The sequence below is a fragment of the Podarcis liolepis genome (genome assembly GCF_965112155.1).
Source record: "Podarcis liolepis genome assembly, chromosome: 10".
In the NCBI taxonomy this organism is placed as follows: domain Eukaryota; kingdom Metazoa; phylum Chordata; class Lepidosauria; order Squamata; family Lacertidae; genus Podarcis; species Podarcis liolepis.
Window position 1 is genome coordinate 31,047,378 of NC_139562.1, and position 22,135 is coordinate 31,069,512.

A 22,135-nucleotide genomic window follows, 5' to 3' on the forward strand; every position below is an offset into this window, starting at 1 on the left:
GAGGTGGAGCCTTCACACATTCTTCAGAGGTTTAAAGGCCAGAACACTGAGACCTGTTAGTGCAGCTGTCATGGTGCTGGTTCCCAGCTTGGCAAGCATAGTGCTCTGCTTGCAGCCTAGGCATGTGCAATTTGTTTGTGGTATTTACAAGTAATCCTTCTGCTCAAGAGTGTGAGGTGATATGCAAGCATTTATGTATGTGTACATAGCCACTTATCTGAGGATAACTGCTACTTGCTACAGATATCTAGCAAATTGCTTGGCTAAAATTAATATTGGAAGTATGGTATTGGCACTAAACATATGAATCTGCTTTTTATGGAGTCTGAGCACTCTTCCATTTGGGCCAGTACCATCCATTCTTGCTTTTACAGCTTTGTTACTTGATCTTATAACTGGAAGTGTTTGAGTACTGTAATTTGTGCAGTGTGTGTGCTATCACTGAGCTATGGCCTTTCCCACAATCAGATAAACACATTACTACCTTAATTTGGATAACACTGAATGGATTGTGGTACTGAAAGAGCGCAGTGATGGGATGTAGATACTACAGGAGCTAAGGAGTATGCACATGCAAACTCGTTCATCATCCAACCTTGTCCCTACTGTTTTTATATCTGAACAGGTACTTTTGCATTTCAGTACGCTTTGGAGCTTTACCTGAGTAATTGCTAATACTTGCTACAGAGACCCAGAGCAGTCAATTATGTTGAATGATTTTAGTATCAGTTGTGCACTCTAAATTATTGCTCAGCAATTTTCTTCAGATTCTTAGGCAAATTACATTGTGCCCCAGTAAAAGGTAAATTTTTATAATTGGTTATTGAGATGAATGAGGCATAGTTGTACACAGTACTGTTTTTTTAGAAAAAGCGGTGCCGGAACTCATCTCCCTTGTTCTCTTAGAATGGCAACGGTGCCCACATGAGAGGTGCCGGAACTTGTTCCGGTGAGTTCCTGCTGAAAAGAAGCCCTGGTTGTACAACATTTGTTAAAGTAAAAGTGTTGTAGTAATATTTGTTTGAAGTGATCCAATCCAGTTCTTATTTGATTTTATTTGATATACAGTGGTACCTTGGGTTACATACACTTCAGGTTACAGACTCCACTAACCCAGAAATAATACCTCGGGTCAAGAACTTTGCTTCAGGATGAGAACAGAAATCGTGCTCCAGCGGTGCGGCGGCAGCAGGAGGCCCCATTAGCTAAAGTGGTCTTCAGGTTAAGAACAGTTTCAGGTTAAAAACGGACCTTTGGAACGAATTAAGTACTTAACCCAAGGTACCACTGTATTCCAAGCTAGCTAACCTCTTGGAATCAGTTTTCAAGCTGGCCACTTTACGTTTGGGCTTTGTTTCCTCTGGGCTCACAAGGATGAGTTGTCTTGTGCTTCTTTTGCTCATGCTGGAAATTTTTTTTGTTTCTGTTAGTCTTGTGTTTGTAATGGGAGAAAAAGACAAACACTTTTATGAAACCCTTTAGCTATTAATGCTATTGTGGCTGGTGGAAAGGAAAGAAACTAGGTTGTAAATCCTCTCATTGTTAAAGCATCTCCAAAGATACTGACCAGAGTACATAGGAAACTGCTTTGCTTCACAACTTGGTTCACATTAACATGCTCCCCCCCAGAACTTTTATAACAGCTATCCCCCAAATTGGTCCCTCCAGATGTTTTGGGACCCAAAACATCTGGAGGGCTGAGTTTGGGGATGCCTGTTTTATAAGATCTGTTCTTATCAAACATAAAAAAAGACTTGGAGGATGCAGGTTCAAATCTCCAGTTGGCCATGAATCTCACTAGAGTGACCTTTGGCTAATGACACATGCACACACAGAGCTATTGTGAGGATAAAATGGATGGAGGGGAATGGAGAGGGAAGGGGGCCATGTGAACTACACTGAACTTGGGGAAAGGGTATGATAAAAACATAAACTAAAATATTGTAGGGTGATGATCTCACTATGTACTTGATAAAGCCTAGAGCAAAACATTTTAATTGTTTTAAAATGTTTTTATATTGCTGCACACAAGCAATTTATGAGAGGCTGATATATAAATATTTTTATAACGTAATAAATATAATTTCCTGCTCTTGGGGAAACCATTCTTATGTTATTTCTCTGCCAAATGTGTTGGAGTGGCTCTGTGACAAATCTGAAGCTCATTTTATGGCATACCCTTGGTTTGTATGATGTACTGGCCAGGCCTATTGTGCTTAGCAGTTGCCCCTGGACAAAGTGAGTGCACTGTTGAACTTGCCTAATATGCCCCCCCCCCCCACGTAATTGCATATTGGTAATAGTAAGCAAATTGCCCAGAAGCTATTCACCTATTATAGTCGTTCCTTGGAATTCGAACGGAATCCATTCCAGAAGTCCATTTGACTTCCACAATGTTCATGAACCAAGCTGCAACGGACATTCAGGTTTCAAAGAATGTTCGCAAACCGGAACAATCACTTTTGGGTTTGCGGCATTTGGGAGCCAAAACATTTGTCTCGCAAGGCGTTTGACTTCCGAGTTACGACTGTACTAATTTTCTCAGGAACCCTAGGCCTTTCTACCCCAATAGTCCACCTGAGACAAGTGAAAACGGGTATTTTTGGAAGGGAAGGAAAAGGTATAAGTTGTCTGTGAAAGAAGAATGGGAGAACAAATTATAAAAGATGGGTTGAGAGGCGTGTGGTTGTGGAAAGGGAAAATCTGCAAGAGCCTCTGGATCAGCATGTTTTGCCTAATATTTTGTCACAATACCTCCAGAGAAATGTTATGCTTAGCTTGAGTAAAGGTGAGCAGTGGAATTCCTTTCCATGAGGAAATGTGGCAAATAACTTTAGCAATTTCTAAAGATGGGCTAGATAGCAGGAGAAAGTGATGATGTTGGCGCCCTCCCATCAGATGTCAAGGAGATAAGGTTAGAAGACATCTGAAGGCAGCCCTGTATAGGGAAGTTTTTTTTTTTAATGTTGAATGTTTTATTATGTTTTTATATGTGTTGGAAGCCACTCAGAGTAGCTGGGACAACCCAGTCAGGTGGGCGGGATACTTACCACCACTACTACCACTACTATTAGTATTATTATTCCAAATTTTAACTCCATCCTTTTTGTGACTAGCAGCCTCTGACATTTTTTTCATTCCTCTTCCCTGGTTCTTTTACATTCACTTCTTCCTCCCATCATAGCTTTCCTCTTTTAACTCCCTTCCATTGTAGTTCCAGTTTGTTTTCTTATTTATTATTACATGTCAATGTTTATCTTATTTTCTTATTTCCTTTAACACCTCCTCTTTCCTTTTCCCCTCAGAGGAGGGATACCTTCCTTCCTTCCTTCCTTCCATCCCTCTCTCTGCCGGAACCTCTCTGTTTTCTGGTCACCAGCATGCAAGGACCTGCAGGCGGTGGCATTAGTCTGACTGTGGCAGAGCTAGGGGGCACTGAGCAGGCTATGACACTGAAGCCCACCTGAAAATGACCCAAGTTCTATTGTTCAAGAAACACTGGCCTAGGATGTCTCGAAAGATGGTAGTAACTAAATAAGACACATGCTTATTTGTGGGATTACATAACCATTGCTTAGGTTTTAAGTAGGACCAGTGGAATATCCTCATGGAACATTGTGGTCAAAAGTGGAGTCTCCTACAGTGGTCTGTGTAGATGTGCACATTCCTGAAGTAAATGAATACTATTCGTTGGATAGGAAAATTGAGTGAATACTGTACTTGCCCATGGCCTGTCATCTGATGCGTAGAGACTTTTAAAACTTGGTTGCACTTTATGGTTCTTTTCACATGTAAGGGAAGCCATAATTTCTGCCACTTAGTTGCCCAAGTGTTGGGTTTGTGCACTGTATCCTCTTGTGAGGGGGCAACCTAAGTACACATCTTTGCATAAATCATTGTATCTTAAACTGGGAAGACAATTTAACTGCAAACAGAACTGGAAGCCATAGTTTGAATGTAGATAAACTATGGCTTGCAGAACTCAAAACTTTGCCTGTTTCTACAAAGAAGTAAGTGAGTGAATTGAAGAATGCAAGGTGGGAGAAGAGTAATTAGCCAGACCATTTGCCATTAAAAGCATAAAGCAATGCAGTACTGGTGTACACAAAATAATTTATACCCATTTAAGTGAAGGGAAGTAGCCCATTTTGAAATTTTAGACTTCTTACTCTTTGGTGTTCAAAGCAACTTACACAGAAAATTAAAATACTTTTTAAAAGAAAAAGCTGATATGGTGTATTTCATATGCTGCATTACCCCTTGTGATAATAGTCATACAGCCACATTTGTACTCTTAATTTATTCTTTGACCTATGGCAGATTTCTTTCATCTTTATAATAAGTTTTTAAAGTGAATTCAGATAAATTGGATTCTAACATTTGTAAAGCAGCAAGTAATGACAGTCTTCCTATTGGTTATGCAAGACAGGAGTTTAAAATTGGCCATCTCATGTTGCACAACCAAACAGTGGATGTCTGGAGATGATAAGAGCTTATCTCTAAAGCCCAGCAAGGTGTTAGGCTCATACTTAAAGCAGAGGCTCCTGAGTTGTAAGAATTCTGGCAATGCCATTGGGCTGAAGCGGTTAGAGAAATATGGAGAGTAAATAGTTGGTGAAATTTTAAAAGGTAAGGGATTTGTAGAATTTATTAGTCTACTTGGATCAGAAAAGGAAGTGCCTATTATGAATCATGTATGGCTTGAAGACCAAGAAATGTTGTTAACCCTTATTTCCAGTAATTCTTTAGTTTTATTCTTTAATTGTATGCCCTCATGTACCCCATAACTGGTGACTTTTTTACCATGTATGTCTTAATTATAGAATCATAGAATTGTAGAGGTGGTAGGAACCCTGAGGGTCATTTAGTTCAACCCCCTGCAATGCAAGAATATTTTGCCCAATGTGGGGCTTGAACCCTGTGATTAAGAGTCAACTAAAGCATCCAAGACAGATGGCCATCCAACCTCTGCTTACAAACCTCCAAGGAAGGAGAGTCCACCACATTCCACTGTTGAACAGATCTTACTGTCAGAAAATTCTTCCTGATGTTATGTAGGAATCTCCTTTCTTGTACCTTGAAGCCATTGGTTTGCATTGTGCCCTCAGTAGCAGGAGAAAACAAGCTTGCTCTATCTTCCTGTGATATCCCTTTATATATTTGAAGATGGCCATCATACCTCCTTCTTTTTAAAAAAGTAATTCTGTAGCCTTCCTAGAAAGCAAGTTATGGGTAAAGTGATTTATTTGAAATGAGAGAGGTGTAGCTACCTTGTATATTTTTCCTGGTACTGAGTAATGCTCCCTGTTGTTATGCAGCAGCAGCATCTCTGTGTGTGTGTTCGTTCTCAGTATTCAGAACCAGCAGGACATGGAATAAAATTGTCAGGGATGGTTGTTTCTGTAATTTTGTGTTATAATATGCTCCCCATTGCAACCATTATGTGAATGGTCCCCCAACCCTCTAAAAATTCAGTGTACGCACTAGTGCAAAACATTTGGTGACCTCAAGAGTAAGAGTTTTTTCCCATTTGAAAGTCAGCCTAAATTTGCATCTAAGCATATAAATTAGCATAATACTTTATGCACATGAGTCATGGACCTGTACCCTTAGTCTTTTAAGTATCTGGCAACACCACTGTTAAGGTACTTCTGGACAGGGTAAAAAGCTGAAATATATGGCTCGGTTTGCTAGAGAACTGAATTTTGGAATTCTAATAACTTGTACAGGTGTATTGGACATCATACTACCCAGCCCTAGAGGCGGCACATGTAAATAGCTTCAGAAACAACCAAGAAGAAAAACACTTTAAATCTTTTAAGTCACTGGAGTAGCCAACATGATGCCCTCCAGATGTTGATGAGTACAATTTGTATCATACCATGCTGACTGGGGCTAATGGGAGTTGGAAGTCAAACAACATCTGCAGGACACCTCTTTGCCTATCCCTGCATCATGTCTATTCTGAAAGCAGACCCTATCAAATACTTAAGCACACAGTTACAAATCTGTGAACAAATACATGGTCCGGTGCAAGCGTAATGCTGCATAATCTCTTGTCCATAACCAGATGCACTGAAGCCAGTGCTAGTCATGATTAGTTGGAAGCCAGAGTTTACAATCTTAATTCTATTCATACTTAATAAGATTGCAGAACATGTAGCACTAACTGTGGAGGGTGAAAACATTGTGGGATGGAGACTCGGAATCAGAATTGGAAGGGACCTAGAGTCATCTAGGTTTCCTAACGGTTAAATTGAAACATTGTTTCTTAACCTGCAAAAACAAACTGATAGTCACACTCAAGTGATTGGTAATGTTCCAGTTTTTTTAGCTGCTGTACTGTATTTCAGCCATTTTTCATCTAATCTCTGGAATTTGGGTAGTATACACTCATCACCAAAGAGATGCTCCATGATTTAAAAAAAATAGTGATGTGACCAATCTCAGTTTTCATAAGGGAAAGATTTGGTAGTTTGCTAGAAAATGTGAAATGCCTTAATTATGCAGCTACTCCTGTAGCTCTATATAATGTTAGTGCTAAGGTTTCTAGCTAGTTTCTTACCCACAGGAAATTTTCTTTGTTTGGAGAAGCATTCAGTTATTTGAGTCTTTATTTGCAGTCTGAAGTGATGTACACCAGACACAGGTTTGCCATCTCAGTGAGAACTAGACATTGGATGCCAGGGCAGGATGTGGCCTTCAGCCACATCATAAGTTGTGGAAGTTCTGCGAATTATTTGCAAAAATAGTTTCAAAAATTCACGCTTTCACAAGAGAGCATTTCCACGTCCATATTTTTCTTTCCCCACTAGCTTCTCCTCACACTGTTGCCCAGCCTCTGCTTTCCCATATGTTTTCAGTCTCTGCCTGTGTCCCCAAATCAAGGTTTGTTAAACCCTCACTATTCATATTTGAGCATCTTCCTAATCTATGTATGAGGGGAGGGAATGACAGCAACATTTTAATCTCTCCTGGGGTGACACAGTACCTTGGCCATATCAGTGTGAATCAAATTTCCCGACCCCCACTGCTCCACCCATAATGACTGTTGCCACCGAGCATGCGTAATATAGATGTATAGAATGGGAGATGGAAAGTCCACAGCGGACTTTAAATTCTAAATGAAAGGCAAGCCTCAATAACACATTTAAAGTTTTGAAAGCATCAATCGCTTGGGCAGATGTTAAAGCCTTCTTAAAAGAAGATGGGTTATTCCTACAGGAAAGAATCCTTCTGTCCCCAACGTTTAAATGATACTCATCTGGCTATTGTGTCCAATTAAGTTTGGGAAATTCAGACTTTTCACTGAGGAGAATTCTCTATACCAAATTTAGAATGGTCGGACAAATGTTGATTTTTAATGAAGAAAAACGCATCTCATTGTATATAATCAACTTATACAACTTATGCAGAATAAAAATATGGAAGCCCTTATATGAAAAAGTAAAGAATCTAGGTCCCATATTTACTCATTTCATGTTTCAACATATAAAACTTTCTTCTTCATGTTTTGGCTTATTGTAACTATGAATGCTAACCATGATAGTGGCAATATGACCGTGGGGTGTGCATTTGTTAAACTTCAAATGGCAGTCTCTTGGTTAGAGCTAACAATGGAAACTGGTGATAAATTCTGATAGGGAAAAGGGCCACTTTGGACAAAATGTATTTTGCTCCATCAATGCTGACCTGCAATGCTTGCCTTCGCAGATGGAACATGAGGATTTTGTAATGGAAGGGCATGGCAAGACTCCACCTCCTGGTGAAGAAAACAAACAGTGAGTCATGTTTATTTAAAAAGGGCCTTAATCAGTAAATTATACAAAACATGCAGGATAAATGTGTCTGAAGCATTGCTTCATTTTTAACATATTCACAGTTTTGTTGTTTTACGATTAAATCTTAAGCACCTAAAATAAGGGTTGTAATCCTAAACACACTTACTAGGGAGTAAGCCCAATTGAACATAGTGTGCCAGGTTCAACTAATGAGCCACACTCATGGAAACCCAGACAAGGACCTGCTAGGGCAGTGTATATCCTCCTGCCCCCCCCCCATTGGCTTTGGTGTGTGTGTTGAAAGAACCCCCAGAATAGCACAGGGAAGAGAGGAGAAGAGGGATCGTTCTGTCTGGCAAGCTGAAATGCTTGGGCTGATGGAATGATTGTCATAGTGCTACATTAAATACCTCCCAGTAGAACTTACTTTTGAATTGACATGTGTAGGGTGGCCTTTCCTGGGGAACATAACATATTGCCAGTGGTGTGTGCAATCACTTTGTGGTGTACATCACTTTGCTAGAGAAATCACAGCAGTATGCAAGGTAGGGCCTCCCTATTAAGTTTATGATGTTTATCTTAGAAAGTATCCTTTTTCAAATGTGGGCCTTACCTTTCAAAGGTAAATTTGGATTTTTCACTTCTAATATGCCCAGACATTAACATGTATGGTAGCATAGTGAATTATTTTTGGCAGTGCGCTCTGATTTTACAGTTTCTGCAGGAGAAAATTGTTTACATGCTCAGTACCACAAGAAGGTATGTGGTTGCATTGATGGATGCATTAGCCTTTTATTCCTCCACCCATTGTTCTTCTGTCGCCTTCCAGCTACTCAACTTCTGTACCCTGTCTTCTTTTTCCTCCCTCGTAGGCATGCACATTGAACTTCCTATCCCTCAACCCTTTGAGCTGTCCTTGTCTCTGCACTCTACCCCTCCCAACAGTGCACAGCTGCCCTTTTCCCTCTCAGTGTTCCCCCCCCCTTCTTGTATGATATTTACTGTTCTATCTCTGTTCTATCCCTCCTCTACCACACTTTGAATGTTGTTCAGTATTACTGGTTCTCACCCCAAAAGAGAAGGTGTGTTTACAGGTAATAAACATATTCTTTTATATGCTTATGGATGGGTAACCTGTTCCAGTCAGAGGCCACATTCCCTCATGGACAACATCTCTAGGGCTTTGTGCCAGCAGTGAGGTGGGTCTGGCTCACGGATAAGGGAACCTGTTGGGCTCCAACTCCCGCCAGCACTAGCAGGCATGGGCAGTGGAAAAGGTTATCTCTATCTCACCAGCTCTATTTAATGATTAAAATGTATTCAGTTCATTTAAACCTTTTAAAAAGAATATCCTCTTCTCTCATGGTAATACGACTGAAACCTATGATTTCCTACACACTGCTGAAATTGAAACCAGACTCAATACAATATTTGCTTCTTGTGGTGTTACAGTTTTCTGATACATTTCCAAACAATGCTATCTGCAGTTCTACTTTTTCCCTCTATTTTCCAGCACCTTGAGTAAAATACATGCTGCTATTCATGGTGATATGATATGATATGATATGATATATTATATTATATTATATTATATTATATTATATTATATTATATTATATTATATTATATTATATTATATTATATTATATTATATTATATTATATTATATTATACACACACAATTTCACTAGTTAAGAACTGTGTGGGTACTGGAAAAAGAGCTGGGTATGAAAGCGTTGAATCCATACTCCTGATTTGCTTAAGACTTCTGTATCTCCTGCATTTTTATTTTTTTGTTTTAAGAGAACTCTGTTTTGGGCTACTTCTACTCGTGACAAAAAAAAAAAAATCTACTGGTGCCAGGGAAGGAAGAATCTGTGGTAGAAGATAATCCAAAGGCCTACTGATATTTGGCTAGCACAGACGTTGTGGGAAGATGGAGGGAAGACAAGGACACCAACCAGCTTTAGGACTGGCATTCTTTTCCATCCCAGGGGTGTGTTGGGGAATGGGAGGGCTTCCCATACAGACACCCTTTCCCTTTTACTGCTGTTGTGTGCTGGCTGCAGAGTTTCCACAGTCTCACTAAGAGACTCCCAAGAGTGGTCCTCCAAGAGTGGTCCTCCTCGGTGCAATACAATATCCTATGGCTCCCAGAGGCTATGGAATTGCACTCTCAGAAACCCTTGGGCTTTGAAATTGAGGATATTTTATAATAGACAAAACTTCAACTAGTATGTGTAACTTTATCTTTTAAGGTCTCCTACTTTTTGCTGATAGCGGTGGTGTTTTTTTACTATTTGCCATTAAGGTATGACAGTTGTTCTGTTTTTTTGGATAAAGTCTAAGGAGCAGGAACTTCTGGATGGGACATAAAGCACTCATTACAAATTTGGCAGAAAATAGTAAAATACACGCCTGTTTAAAAATGCCCTTAAATTTGATTGGTTGTCTGCAGTGGATTCCACTCTTACGTTGCAGCAGTCTAAAGTTGTGCAGGAATAACACAAATGTGCTTTTTTAAGGTTTCAGGAGAGTTAATAAATGTAATTCTTAGGATGTACATGACTATCTAACGTAGCCTTTTATAATTTTCTATCTCTCCTGCTTTCATAGTCATACTTTAAAATAGCACCTGGAATAATGAGGCAATGCGGAGGCTTGAGTACGCATGGCCTCCATCAGCCTTTCCCCATCCTTGTGCTCTTCATATGTTTTAGACTACAGCTCCTATCATCCATGACCATTGGCCATGCTGGCTTTGTCTGGTAGGAGTTGGGCGTCGTACCACTTGAAAGGCATCAGATTGGGAGAAAGCTGGTTATGTCATTAGTTTTGAACTGGAGGATTTCTCACCATTTCTGAGTCTTGGTGACTGAATTAAGTTGCATCAGCAGTTGCATTACTATTTTTGTTTCCTCAATTCCTACTCCTCCTTCTTGCAAAAAGAAAAAAAAGAACATGAGCAAAGATGACAGCCCTAAATCAAGATTTTTTACTTTTATTCTTAAAATTAAAAGGATATATATATATTGCATTGGAAGATGGGTTTTAAGTTTGGATTAGGAGAAGCTGGGGTCTGCACTGTTAATCATTTCTATAAGACTGGTTTATTTTGTATAATGAACTCTTTAATGACAGTGAAATTAACAAAACAAAAAAATTCCTTCCAGTAGCACCTTAAAGACCAACTAAGTTAGTTCTTGGTATGAGCTTTCGTGTGCAAGCACACTTCTTCAGATACACAGTGTATCTGAAGAAGTGTGCTTGCACACGAAAGCTCATACCAAGAACTAACTTAGTTGGTCTTTAAGGTGCTACTGGAAGGAATTTTTTTGTTTTGACTATGGCAGACCAACACGGCTACCTATCTGTAAGTGAAATTAACAATCCTTTTACATAAATTAGGCCACAGAATAAGTCTGTTTAGATGTTTGTTTTCCTCTGCTGGGGAAACAATGGTTTCAGTTTTCAGGGTTAGGAGTGACCTCTGTCCAATGGCTATGGTTTTGATGTTCACTTCTACATGTTGTGAGGGAACTGAGTGAGGAAGCATGTGAACTGCATGCATGTGTGGGGAGTAGCATCCAGCAACATCTTACTAACTTGCTCAAAGCTGTCATGTGAGTTATATGGTTAGACCAATTAGTACCTAGGACTTCCTTGTCCCACAGCTGAAGTGATACAGTGCAGGAAAATGTTGAGGTCATCACATGCTGACCCATGATTTGTCTCTGTGTGGAACTGCATTCTGTATCATACTGAGCTTTGAGGTAAGTAGAATAACAGCTCAGCATGGACGTAGTCTTTGTGCGCAATTATTGGACTGATTTCTCTTGGTATTTTTTAAAAGAATGAAAGACAATAATAATAATAATAATTTATTTGTACCCTGGGTGGCTTCCAACATACTGGGTTGACTGGGTTACTCTGGGTGGCTTCCAACATATGTTGTTGTTGTTTAGTCGTTTAGTCGTGTCCGACTCCTCGTGACCCCATGGACCAGAGCACGCCAGGCACTCCTGTCCTCCACTGCCTCCCGCAGTTTGATCAAGCTCATGCTAGTAGCTTCAAGAACACCATCCAACCATCTCATTCTCTGTCGTCCCCTTCTCCTTGTGCCTTCCATCTTTCCCAACATCAGGGTCTTTTCCAGGGAGTCTTCTCTTCTCATGAGGTGGCCAAAGTATTGGAGCCTCAGCTTCACGATCTGTCCTTCCAGTGAGCACTCAGGGCTGATTTCCTTCAGAATGGAGAGGTTTGATCTTCTTGCACTCCATGGGACTCTCAAGAGTCTCCTCCAGCACCATAATTCAAAAGCATCAATTCTTCGGCGATCAGCCTTCTTTATGGTCCAGCTCTCACTTCCATACATCACTACTGGGAAAACCATGGCTTTTACTATACGGACCTTTGTTGGCAAGGTGATGTCTCTGCTTTTTAAGATGTTGTCTAGGTTTGCCATCGCCTTTCTCCCAAGGAGCAGGCGTCTTTTAATTTCGTGACTGCTGTCACCATCTGCACTGATCATGGAGCCCAAGAAAGTAAAATCTCTCACTGCCTCCATTTCTTCCCCATCTATTTGCCAGGAGGTGATGGGCCCAGTGGCCATGATCTTCGTTTTTTTGATGTTGAGCTTCAGACCATATTTTGCGCTCTCCTCTTTCACCCTCATTAAAAGGTTCTTTAATTCCTCTTCACTTTCTGCCATCAAGGTTGTGTCATCTGCATATCTGAGGTTGTTGATATTTCTTCCGGCAATCTTAATTCCGGCTTGGGATTCATCCAGCCCAGCCTTTCGCATGATGAATTCTGCATATAAGTTAAATAAGCAGGGAGACAATATACAGCCTTGCCGTACTCCTTTCCCAATTTGGAACCAATCAGTTGTTCCATATCCAGTTCTAACTGTAGCTTCTTGTCCCACATAGAGATTTCGCAGGAGACAGATGAGGTGATCAGGCACTCCCATTGCTTTAAGAACTTGCCATAGTTTGCTGTGGTCAACACAGTCAAAGGCTTTTGCATAGTCAATGAAGCAGAAGTAGATGTCTTTCTGGAACTCTCTAGCTTTCTCCATAATCCAGCGCATGTTTGCAATTTGGTCTCTGGTTCCTCTGCCTCTTCTAAATCCAGCTTGCACTTCTGGGAGTTCTCGGTCCACATACTGCTTGAGCCTTCCTTGTAGAATTTTAAGCATAACCTTGCTAGCATGTGAAATGAGTGAAATTGTGCGGTAGTTGGAGCATTCTTTGGCACTGCCTTTCTTTGGGATTGGAATGTAGACTGATCTTCTCCAATCCTCTGGCCACTGCTGAGTTTTCCAAACTTGCTGGCATATTGAGTGTAGCACCTTAGCAGCAGCATCTTTTAAAATTTTAAACAGTTCAGCTGGAATACCATCACTTCCACTGGCCTTGTTATTTGCAGTGCTTTCTAAGGCCCATTTGACTTCACTCTCCAACATATATAAAAGCATAATAAAACATTGAACCTTAAAAAGCTTCCCTATGCAGGGCTCCCTTCAGATACTGGGGAAACCCAGCCAGATGGGTGGGGTATATTACTATTGCTATTACTATTACTGTTACTGTTACTGTTGTTGTTGTTAATACTGCTTTTGAGCTTTTCCATGTCATGCAGAAAGAGTACTGTATTTTACCTGAAATTCCATTTCCCATCAAAGCATTTGCTTTTGAAGTAAATGTGCAAATACAAGCTCTTGATTGTGACTGTACAAATGAAGTAGGCATTCAAATGATAGCCCCTTTATTTAGAAGCGGCAAAAGTCATTTACTAAAATAGTCCCTTCATGAGCTTTTGAAGCAGAAGAAAAAATAGGATTCATGATGTCCAGACCTTTTTATATAAGTTCACACAGGTGGTTATTCCTTCTGTCTCAATGGAGGCAAGAGATACATCACATAAACAGTAACTATTATAAGGAAGCTCATTAATCAGCTGTGATACCTCAGTACACTGTCAAGTGACCTGGTAACTGCCATGCCACACTAGTAAGAATCTGTGTGTAAATGTCTGGTTATTTAGAAGGCTAGTGTAGCTAAAGCAAATGAAAACAAAATTGGGGGCTTGCAATGGTATCTTGTGAAAACAATTAATGTAGCACACCCATGCATTGCTTTTATCATGTCCTTGAATTTAATACTAAAATGTTTTTTGTTCAAAACATGATAACGTCCATGCTGCACAGAACTCCTAATTAATTCTTGTTATCCCTTTTTGGGGGAGGGGTAATGTGTGTTGTTGATATAATGAGTGAAAGAGCCAAGGGTTTGGATGATGATGGTGTAGATGTAGATGTAGTCTGGTTAGAATGTTCTAATGGAAGAGGAATGGTTTAGTTTGGCTGGCACTGATGTGATGTACTTCCCTCAACTTACCAAAGTTCACTCATGCCCATACTTTCATTCTCACTTCTCTGGTGTAGTGCTTACTAAGGCATTACAGTGGTACCTTGGGTTACATACGCTTCAGGTTACAGACTCCACTAACCCAGAAATAGTACCTCGGGTTAAGAACTTTGCTTCAGGATGAGAACAGAAATTGCGCTCCGGCGGCAGCAGGAGGCCCCATTAGCTAAAGTGGTGCTTCAGGTTAAGAACAGCTTCAGGTTAAGAACGGACCTCCGGAACGAATTAAGTACTTAACCCGAGGTACCACTGTAGACATATTGAGCTGCAATGTGCTTTTCCTTTTGAGTCATATATGGCTAACAAAATCAGAAGTGCTGCAGGAAAGAGCCTTGGATTTTCCCCAGTTGTTGTTGTTGTTTAGTCGTTTCATCGTGTCCTACTAAAATAGGTAGTTCTGTTCTGTTTTTAGCCATTCTATTCCTCTCTGACCCTTATTCATTCTGTTCCTCTATGTACCATACTCTTGAGTTGGTTACTGCCAGCTGATGACCACTAGATAATTGCCTCGTATTTGGAATCAAAGCTTCATGCAATGAGTCATCAGTTCAAGAGGTTTAGGATGAATAGTTTCCAAGATGTATGCAGTTGTTTCACTTAATTAAAAATTGGTCTTCAGGTAGTAGTTGCTGTTTTGAGGTGGGTGGGGGTAGATCTAAGAACTTCCAAATGGCTACAAAATGATTCCAATCCCAATGCTAGGAAGGATTGTGTGTTGAAACTTGAAAAGAGGCTCTAGTTTTTAAGAAATAACTTTTTTTGTAAAATTTAAGCTCCCATTGTTTGGAGCCATCAGTGGTTTACAGCGGTAAAATACCATACATTCTTAGCTTCCATATATAATTTATTTCTGATAAAGTTCAGAGCTTGCATATACAAATTGATAAGAATTGGTTTATCGTTATTAGTTTTTTTGTTTATAGTTATTACAGATGATAAACCAGATTTAATGTCCCTAGTTATCTAAACTTGCAGTGGTGTTTGCTATACCTGGGACATGTACTGTTTGTTTTTATGGTATTTTTAATAAGGATTCCCAAAATAGTGGTTAGCGTAGAAGGAAGGCATCCCTCTCTCTATCTCACTTTCATTGATTAGAATGTGAAGGTTTGTCGGCATGAACTAAGTACCACAGTACTTTTTCATAATCTAAATCTGAATATCCATTGATTGAATTTTGACTGTTTAGGGCACCTGTAATGATCTTCAAACTTGCTAAGTTTGACATTGCTCCGATACAGTGGCGTAGCGTGGGGGGTGCAGGGGGGGCCGGCCACACCGGGCGCAACATCTGGGGGTTAGGGTTAGGGGGCGCAAATCCACGGGTTAGGGGGCGCAAATTACTTGCCTTGCCCCGGGTGCTGACAACCCATGCTACGCCACTGCTCCGATACTCATAACCAATAGTTTAGTTGCAAAGCTCCTCTGGCTCAGTTGCTTTAGGCCTGCTCAGGATTCTAATTAGACTTTCTAGAAGGAGCAGATAATAATACACAAACTAAAACAGATGCTTTATTTGCATAGCCACTTTCATCACAGAGCTGCCTTTTTTTGTGTGAAAGCAAATATCATGCAACTATTGTAGTTCTTGTAGTGGACAAGTGTTCCTTTTTGTCCTGAAATGCGGAATTGTGTGTGAACAACCCACAGTGTAAGTGCATCCTATAAATGATGAGGCAGAGTTTAGTTGTAAAGGTCTGCATACCGTACTGTTTACTCATAAGTAGCAAGCTTGGCCTACACAGTTACAACCCAAGCCAAAATCCATGGAAACTGACTCATAGAGGAGCATTCTGTGTTTATATGCTGCCCACACCAACCAATAACTAAACATTTGTTTTCAGTTTCTGTAAAAATGTGATGGTTTCATCTTTCCTTTGCTGTTCCTTGTCTCCTCCCTCCCCTGCCATTCTCACATTGGTGATAAGCTAATTGCCAGCTACAATTTAATTTAAACTGTTTCTTGTAACAGTACCCACACTTTGGAGATCCCTTCATAGATATATTTACTTTATTTTATTTTGGGTCACAACCTTTGAAATCTTCTCTTGTATTCTGATATGTTTCTTCAAGATTCTGTGGCTGTTCTAGTATTGTATTTATTGGTGCCTTATTTATTGGTGCCTAGACCATTGTTGTGTATTTTGTGTATTTTCACTTTGTAGGTTGCTTTTGGTACGTACATACATACATGCATACATACATACATATATACATACATAGAGAGAAAGAAAGATGTGGGAGAGGGAAGAATTTTAAGAGGGTGAAAATGCATTTATTTCTCTAAAGTTGGAGGAACTAAAATTTGAAAAGTGAAATGGTCCCTGTTAAAAACATATAGTGAAAGAAAGCTCCAAAGCAGCAACACTTATAGTTTCCCATGCTGGGCTGACACCACAGTGATCCCTGCCCATCCTGCTGGTGGTGCTGTGGCAGTTAGCCACCGTTTCTTATTTAGCTTTTGCAGTTTAGGGTTGGGTGTATATATCTGTAGGAATCACTCTGTGGCCCTAATTAGTGGTGAGACCTTTCTTTTTGGTCTAGCCAGGTTCAGATTTTTATGTGCCTCTTGACTGGGCTGAGCTAGATTACTACTGTATTTTATGTTTTTAATATATAAAAGCTATTTAATAGCCTTCTCTACAAATAGCCTGTAGTCTTTTGGGGTGTTGTAGTACAACAGATGCAGATCCATATTTAATCTATATGCTTCATCTTTGTAGCCTTATCTCAAAGTAGCCTCAACCAGCATAGAGATCATGGGGACTGTAGTGCAAAGCATTTGGAGGAACAGGCTTCTTCAGATTGATAATGATATGCTGCATATTTTTGCTTTGGAGCCTGTTGAAGGTTCAGATGACATAGAACTTGACAATAGACCTGCTAACTGTGATACGTTGCTGGAAACATATTAATACATTTCTAGTTGTCCTGGCACATTTCAAAGTGCTGGCTTTGATCTTTAATGCCCTAAGCTCCTGGGGTAGAAAGTATCTTGCAACAACTTCCTCCCCTGCATCTCCTACAAGTTTAATTTAGTACATTGAGCTGATTTTTAAATGACAAGTAACAATTATCTTTAATTTATACAGCCTGAAAAAGAGTTCTGATGAAGTGGAAAGCTTGCTCACTGCTTATTTAAATTGGTTCTAATGTTGCATTTGTATTTTTCCCAATTGGTCTTCAAACAGACCAACCACTATTTTGGAGTAAGGGGAGTGGAAAGCATTTCCTGAAGGTAGGTTTTAAAAAACAATACAGAAAATGTGTTATCCTTCTGGAGCTAAGAAAGGGTTTTTTTATGGAACAGGATTGTTAATGAACTATTTCACACTTTGAAGTAGTTGTCAATTTGTGGATATGGTACAAATTTAGAAGCATTTGCAGATATGTGTGGTGCATTGGGGGCATTTGGAAGAGTGAGAGCTGTTGGCCTAATAAGGAATTGAGCACTTACAAATGAGCATCTCCTACTCTTAAGTACTGTGTTCCTACCACTGTTAACTGTTGCACCTCTCTAGAAGATATTATATGTGAATAATTATTAGAATCAATGTTAAGTTCAGCTGAATAAATTATATTAGAAATAATAATAATAATAATAATAATAATAATAATAATAATAATTAATAATAGATTTTATTTATATCCCGCCCTCCCCAGCCGAAGCCAGGCTCAGAGCGGTTAACAACAGTAAAATGATAAAACATTCTAAAATCATTTCATTACAAATTCCAATCAGATTAATGGCAACCATTGGGCTAGAGTGTTGTGAGGATTGCCAGTCAGGCAGTGCCCTGGCCAAAGGCCTGGTGGAATAGCTCTGTCTTGCAGGCCCTTCGGAAAGACTATAATTGTATTGCATTTCCCACTTCCTCAGAAGGACTCGGACTACGTTTTGCTATTTACTAATAGAGCTTTCACACATACCATACAAAAGTCCTGTGGAATGGAATAGGCTTCAGATACTATCTGAAAGAGATAGGGAGGAGACCTTCAGGAGCACAGGTAAAAATGTGTTAGGGCAAATGTATTTCATAATAATTCTCAACTTTTTCTGTAAACCATTGTTGCAGCTTGCATTATTGTGGCAACAGTGGTTTACAAACTAGGTTGATAACTGTTATTCAGGAGTGCCTCCAAAGCAAGGTTTATGCTTAAACTTTTGGGGCTTATTGCTTTCCTGTGCACGTGGAAGGCTCCTCCTTATTTCTTCCTGTTGTTAGTTCCTTCCTGTTTGTCATAGGGCCAGGGGGAGAGGTAGTCCTGAGTTTCATGGCTGAAAAGGGATTTGAAGCTAAATCTTCTAGCCCATGTTCATTTGGTCCACCATATCATGGAGAGACGATAGCCTTCGTGGCTATTGAATTTTTATTCCATAAATTTGTCTAACCCTCTTTTAAAGCCATCCAAGTTGATGGCTTTCACTGCCTCCTGTAGATGCAAGTTCCATAGTTTAACTCAAGGGTCAGCAAACTTTTTCAGCAGGGGGCCGGTCCACTGGCCCTCAGAACTTGTGGGGGGCCAGACTATATTTTTTTTGGGGGGGGGGAATAAACGAATTCCTATGCCCTACAAATAACCCAGAGATGCATTTTAAACAAAAGCACACATTCTACTCATGTAAAAACACCAGGCAGCCCCCCCCCAATAACTCAGAAATGCATGTTAAATAAAAAGATACATTCTACTCATGTAAAAACACGCGGATTCCCGGACCATCCGTGGGCCGGATTTAGAAGGTGAATAGGCCGGATCCAGCCTCCGGGCCTTAGTTTGCATATGCATGGTAACTATATGCTGCATGAAGAAGTTCTTTCACCTTTCCTGAATCTTCCAATGTTCAGTGTTATTGATGTCCCTCATTTCTAGTGTCAGAGGGAGAAAACTCTTCTCTGTTTCTTTCATGCAATGCATAATTTTATAAACTTCTGTCATATCACATTTTCTCTAAATTAAAAGTCCCAAACACTGCAGCCTGTACTGATATGGGAGTTGCTGCATCCCCTTGATCATTTTTGTTACCCTTTTCCAGCTCTGAATATCCTTTTTGAGGCAAGGTGGCTGGACCTGCACACAGCATTCCAGATGCAGTCACACCAAAAATTTGTATACTGGCATTGTCATCTTGGCAATTGCATCTTCTATTCCTTTCCTAAACATGGGACAGGACCTTCACATTTGAGATCCTCTGCTTGTAGTTCTGTACTCTTATCTCTGAATACTACTTGCTGGAAATTGCAATGGGTGGAAGGACTGCTGTTACCCTCAAGACATGCATGCAGTCTTCCTGTAGGCATCTGGCTGTGCACTGGGAACAAAGTGCTGAACTAGAGGGGCCTTTGGCCTGATCCAGCAGGGCTCTTCTTATGCTCTTTCCCCCCAGGGAAGCTTGCTGGACACCCACTCTGTCATTTGAGTGTCTGATTAAAGATTCACATTTTCCCAGGCTTCTAACTTTTGAGATAGTTTAAGTTTGATTTTATATTTTGTATTATGACTTCACAGTTTTCATTTTTAATTTTGTAAACCACTCTTGAAATATTTATCCTGAAGGCTGGGTTCCATTAATTATCTCATGTTGTAAATGGAGAGCTTGCTTTTGACTTGAAACATAGACTCACTCCACCATGCAGCTCACTAGTGGCTTCTGGAAAGTCACTATATTTCAGCCTAGCCTATCACAGGGGAGTTGTGATGACTAATGAGCATTTCAAAAAAGTATTTTGTGCACTGAAATGGACTATAGAATATTCAGCCTTTATGGTTGGTAATAGCAATAAGTGTAAAGGCTACTGAACAATGGATAAAATGTATGTCCATTCATGTATATGCCACTTCCTTGCCAAAATGTCTTCTTAGACTATATTAGTAAAGGACACAATTTAAGTCATTTTGTGCAGCACTGTATAAAATTTTGCAGTATAGTGTGCCTTAATATATAAGTAGTTACTGAATATGCTGAATTATAAAAATACATATGAGTAAGGACTACATGGAGTAATATTGCAGTCACAGCGATTTGTATCGCAGTGCCATAAAGTATCTGATCCCTTTTTCCACACATTTGGAATCTGAAAATTGAATAGTGATTTTGATAAAAGTGTTGGTAATTTTAAATTGCAAAGAGTAACTTTGAGTTTGTTTGAAAAGCTGGATTTTTAGTCATTAACCACGCAGTTTGTTGCCTTTATTGATTGAGCAGCTGACAGAAATGATGGGGTACAAATTATAACAGTAACAATGTTATTTGGGGTGGTATTGCTGTTACCAGTTAATTGTATCGTGTGGATTTTTATATTTTTGGGTGTTGGTAAGCATTGGTGAGAAATGCAAAGTGAAATTGAGAAGCTTAAAATGATGTCTGTCTATCCATCCTCCGATGTGTTCTAGATGGCGGACGACAACGACTGCAGCTTTTTACGGGATTGTTATTTTAGAATGTGTAATACTGTTGATTATACACTTGAGGAATAGTAGAAAACGTGCGCTGTTGCAGCTTTCGCAAACGGGAGCGCGCGAGAGAATGAAAGAACTGCGTTTCCTTTAAGATGCTAGCTTTCCACCCTCCTTCCTGATTGACAGCGTGCGCGAGTCACATGGCCTGCCTCTATTTGAAGGTCACAAAAAGCTGCTTCCTTTATAGAGACGGAGGGGGAGAGCGAGGAAGAGGGAGTGTGTTGTGTGCGCGCGCGCGCGAGCGAGGGAGAGAGGGAGTTCAAGCCAAGATGGCCGACGGAGTCTCTGCTGGCTTTTGAACATTTCAAATTGAAATCATAGAAATATAGCAAAATCATTTTTGAGATCTCTTAACTTCCATTTTTACCCTGTATGCCTCAACTTGCTGGATTTAAGCACTGTTGCACTTTATGAGGTTAGTAGTAGTTCTATCTTTCTTTGTCGCGTATTGGTTTTTTCTTTTTTAGGGGGTGCGTTTAGTTTGACGGTTTCGTCTGATAATTGCAGCACGACGTTTGTCTCGCGTAAGCGTCTGTGAATCGCTTTGATCTTAGATCAAGTGCAGTTGCCAGGATTTAAAGAAAAATCTAAAAGAAATACGTGGCATATTTTGGGAGGTTTTAAATGCGTTTAAAATACCTTTGCATAGAAACCAGCTTTATGTGTTAAATCTTTCTTTTCATAAGGTTCTCAGAGTGCCGTCTACACACACTTGAGGCTTGTAAATCTGCTGCAAAAATTAGCATAAATTAAATTGTCTTGCATTCTTGTTGCTAGGATTGGCATATTATATAAACCTATAGTTCTTAAGAGATTCAGAGGGCAAAAATAATACAGCAATGTTTGCACGTTTCTTTAAAACACAGCTTTCGAATTAGTATTGAAGCAGTTTGAGATTTTTGAAGATGCCTACGTTCAAAATCTACCATGCATAATGTATAGGAGTGCACATTCTCTTGCGTGCGGGTGCACCCCCTCCCCCAGTGTGACTGCATCCCCTCCCCCTTTTCCGTTGCAACCAGATGCATTTTATTTGGATTGCAATTGGAACTAGATGGTCGCGCTCTGTAAACATAGCATGTAGAGTTCAGAAGAGGCAATCTTACTAGTTAATGTCAGTTGAGAAAATGGTCTCCTGCTTTAGAATCCTTTCCTTTAGCGGCTTTCCCCTCTTCTTTCTGGAAGTTTTAAATCTGGCAATATTGGCACCAATATTTTTTAAAAAACAACAGTGGAATGTGAAATAAGTACTTTGATTTTACATATTTAATGTGTTTGAAATGAGAACTCATGAGAAGAATAAAGATGATACAGTATCTTACATGGATTTAAAATTCTTTCCCTTTAAAACTAAGCCCTGTGTTTCACATCTCTCCAAAGGAAGCAGTTCAGCAATGGGGGATCATTGTAAATCTTGCTTTCTGTGGGCAAGCCCTTCCCCCTGCATTGTGTGAATGTGATGTA

At 39.9% G+C, this 22,135-nt stretch overlaps 1 protein-coding gene across 22 annotated transcripts in view; it reads left to right on the forward strand.

Annotated features, from left to right (window-relative positions):
• Positions 1 to 22,135, forward strand: part of TNRC6B (trinucleotide repeat containing adaptor 6B) — a 109,849-nt gene that overhangs the window by 9,407 nt on the left and 78,307 nt on the right. For 10 of the 22 annotated variants that reach the window (XM_083462280.1, XM_083462281.1, XM_083462261.1 and 7 more), the window contains one exon: positions 7,714 to 7,781. The exons of 8 other annotated variants lie outside the window; for them this stretch is intronic. Coding sequence is in view for 12 of the 14 variants with exons in the window: in XM_083462281.1 (XP_083318407.1) it covers positions 7,714 to 7,781 (68 nt within the window). In the remaining 2 variants the exon portion in view is untranslated. Of the gene's footprint in view, positions 1 to 7,713; positions 7,782 to 20,859; positions 21,087 to 22,135 lie in introns of those variants that run through there. 4 more of the 22 variants (XM_083462278.1, XM_083462269.1, XM_083462268.1 and 1 more) reach the window with 1 other exon arrangement.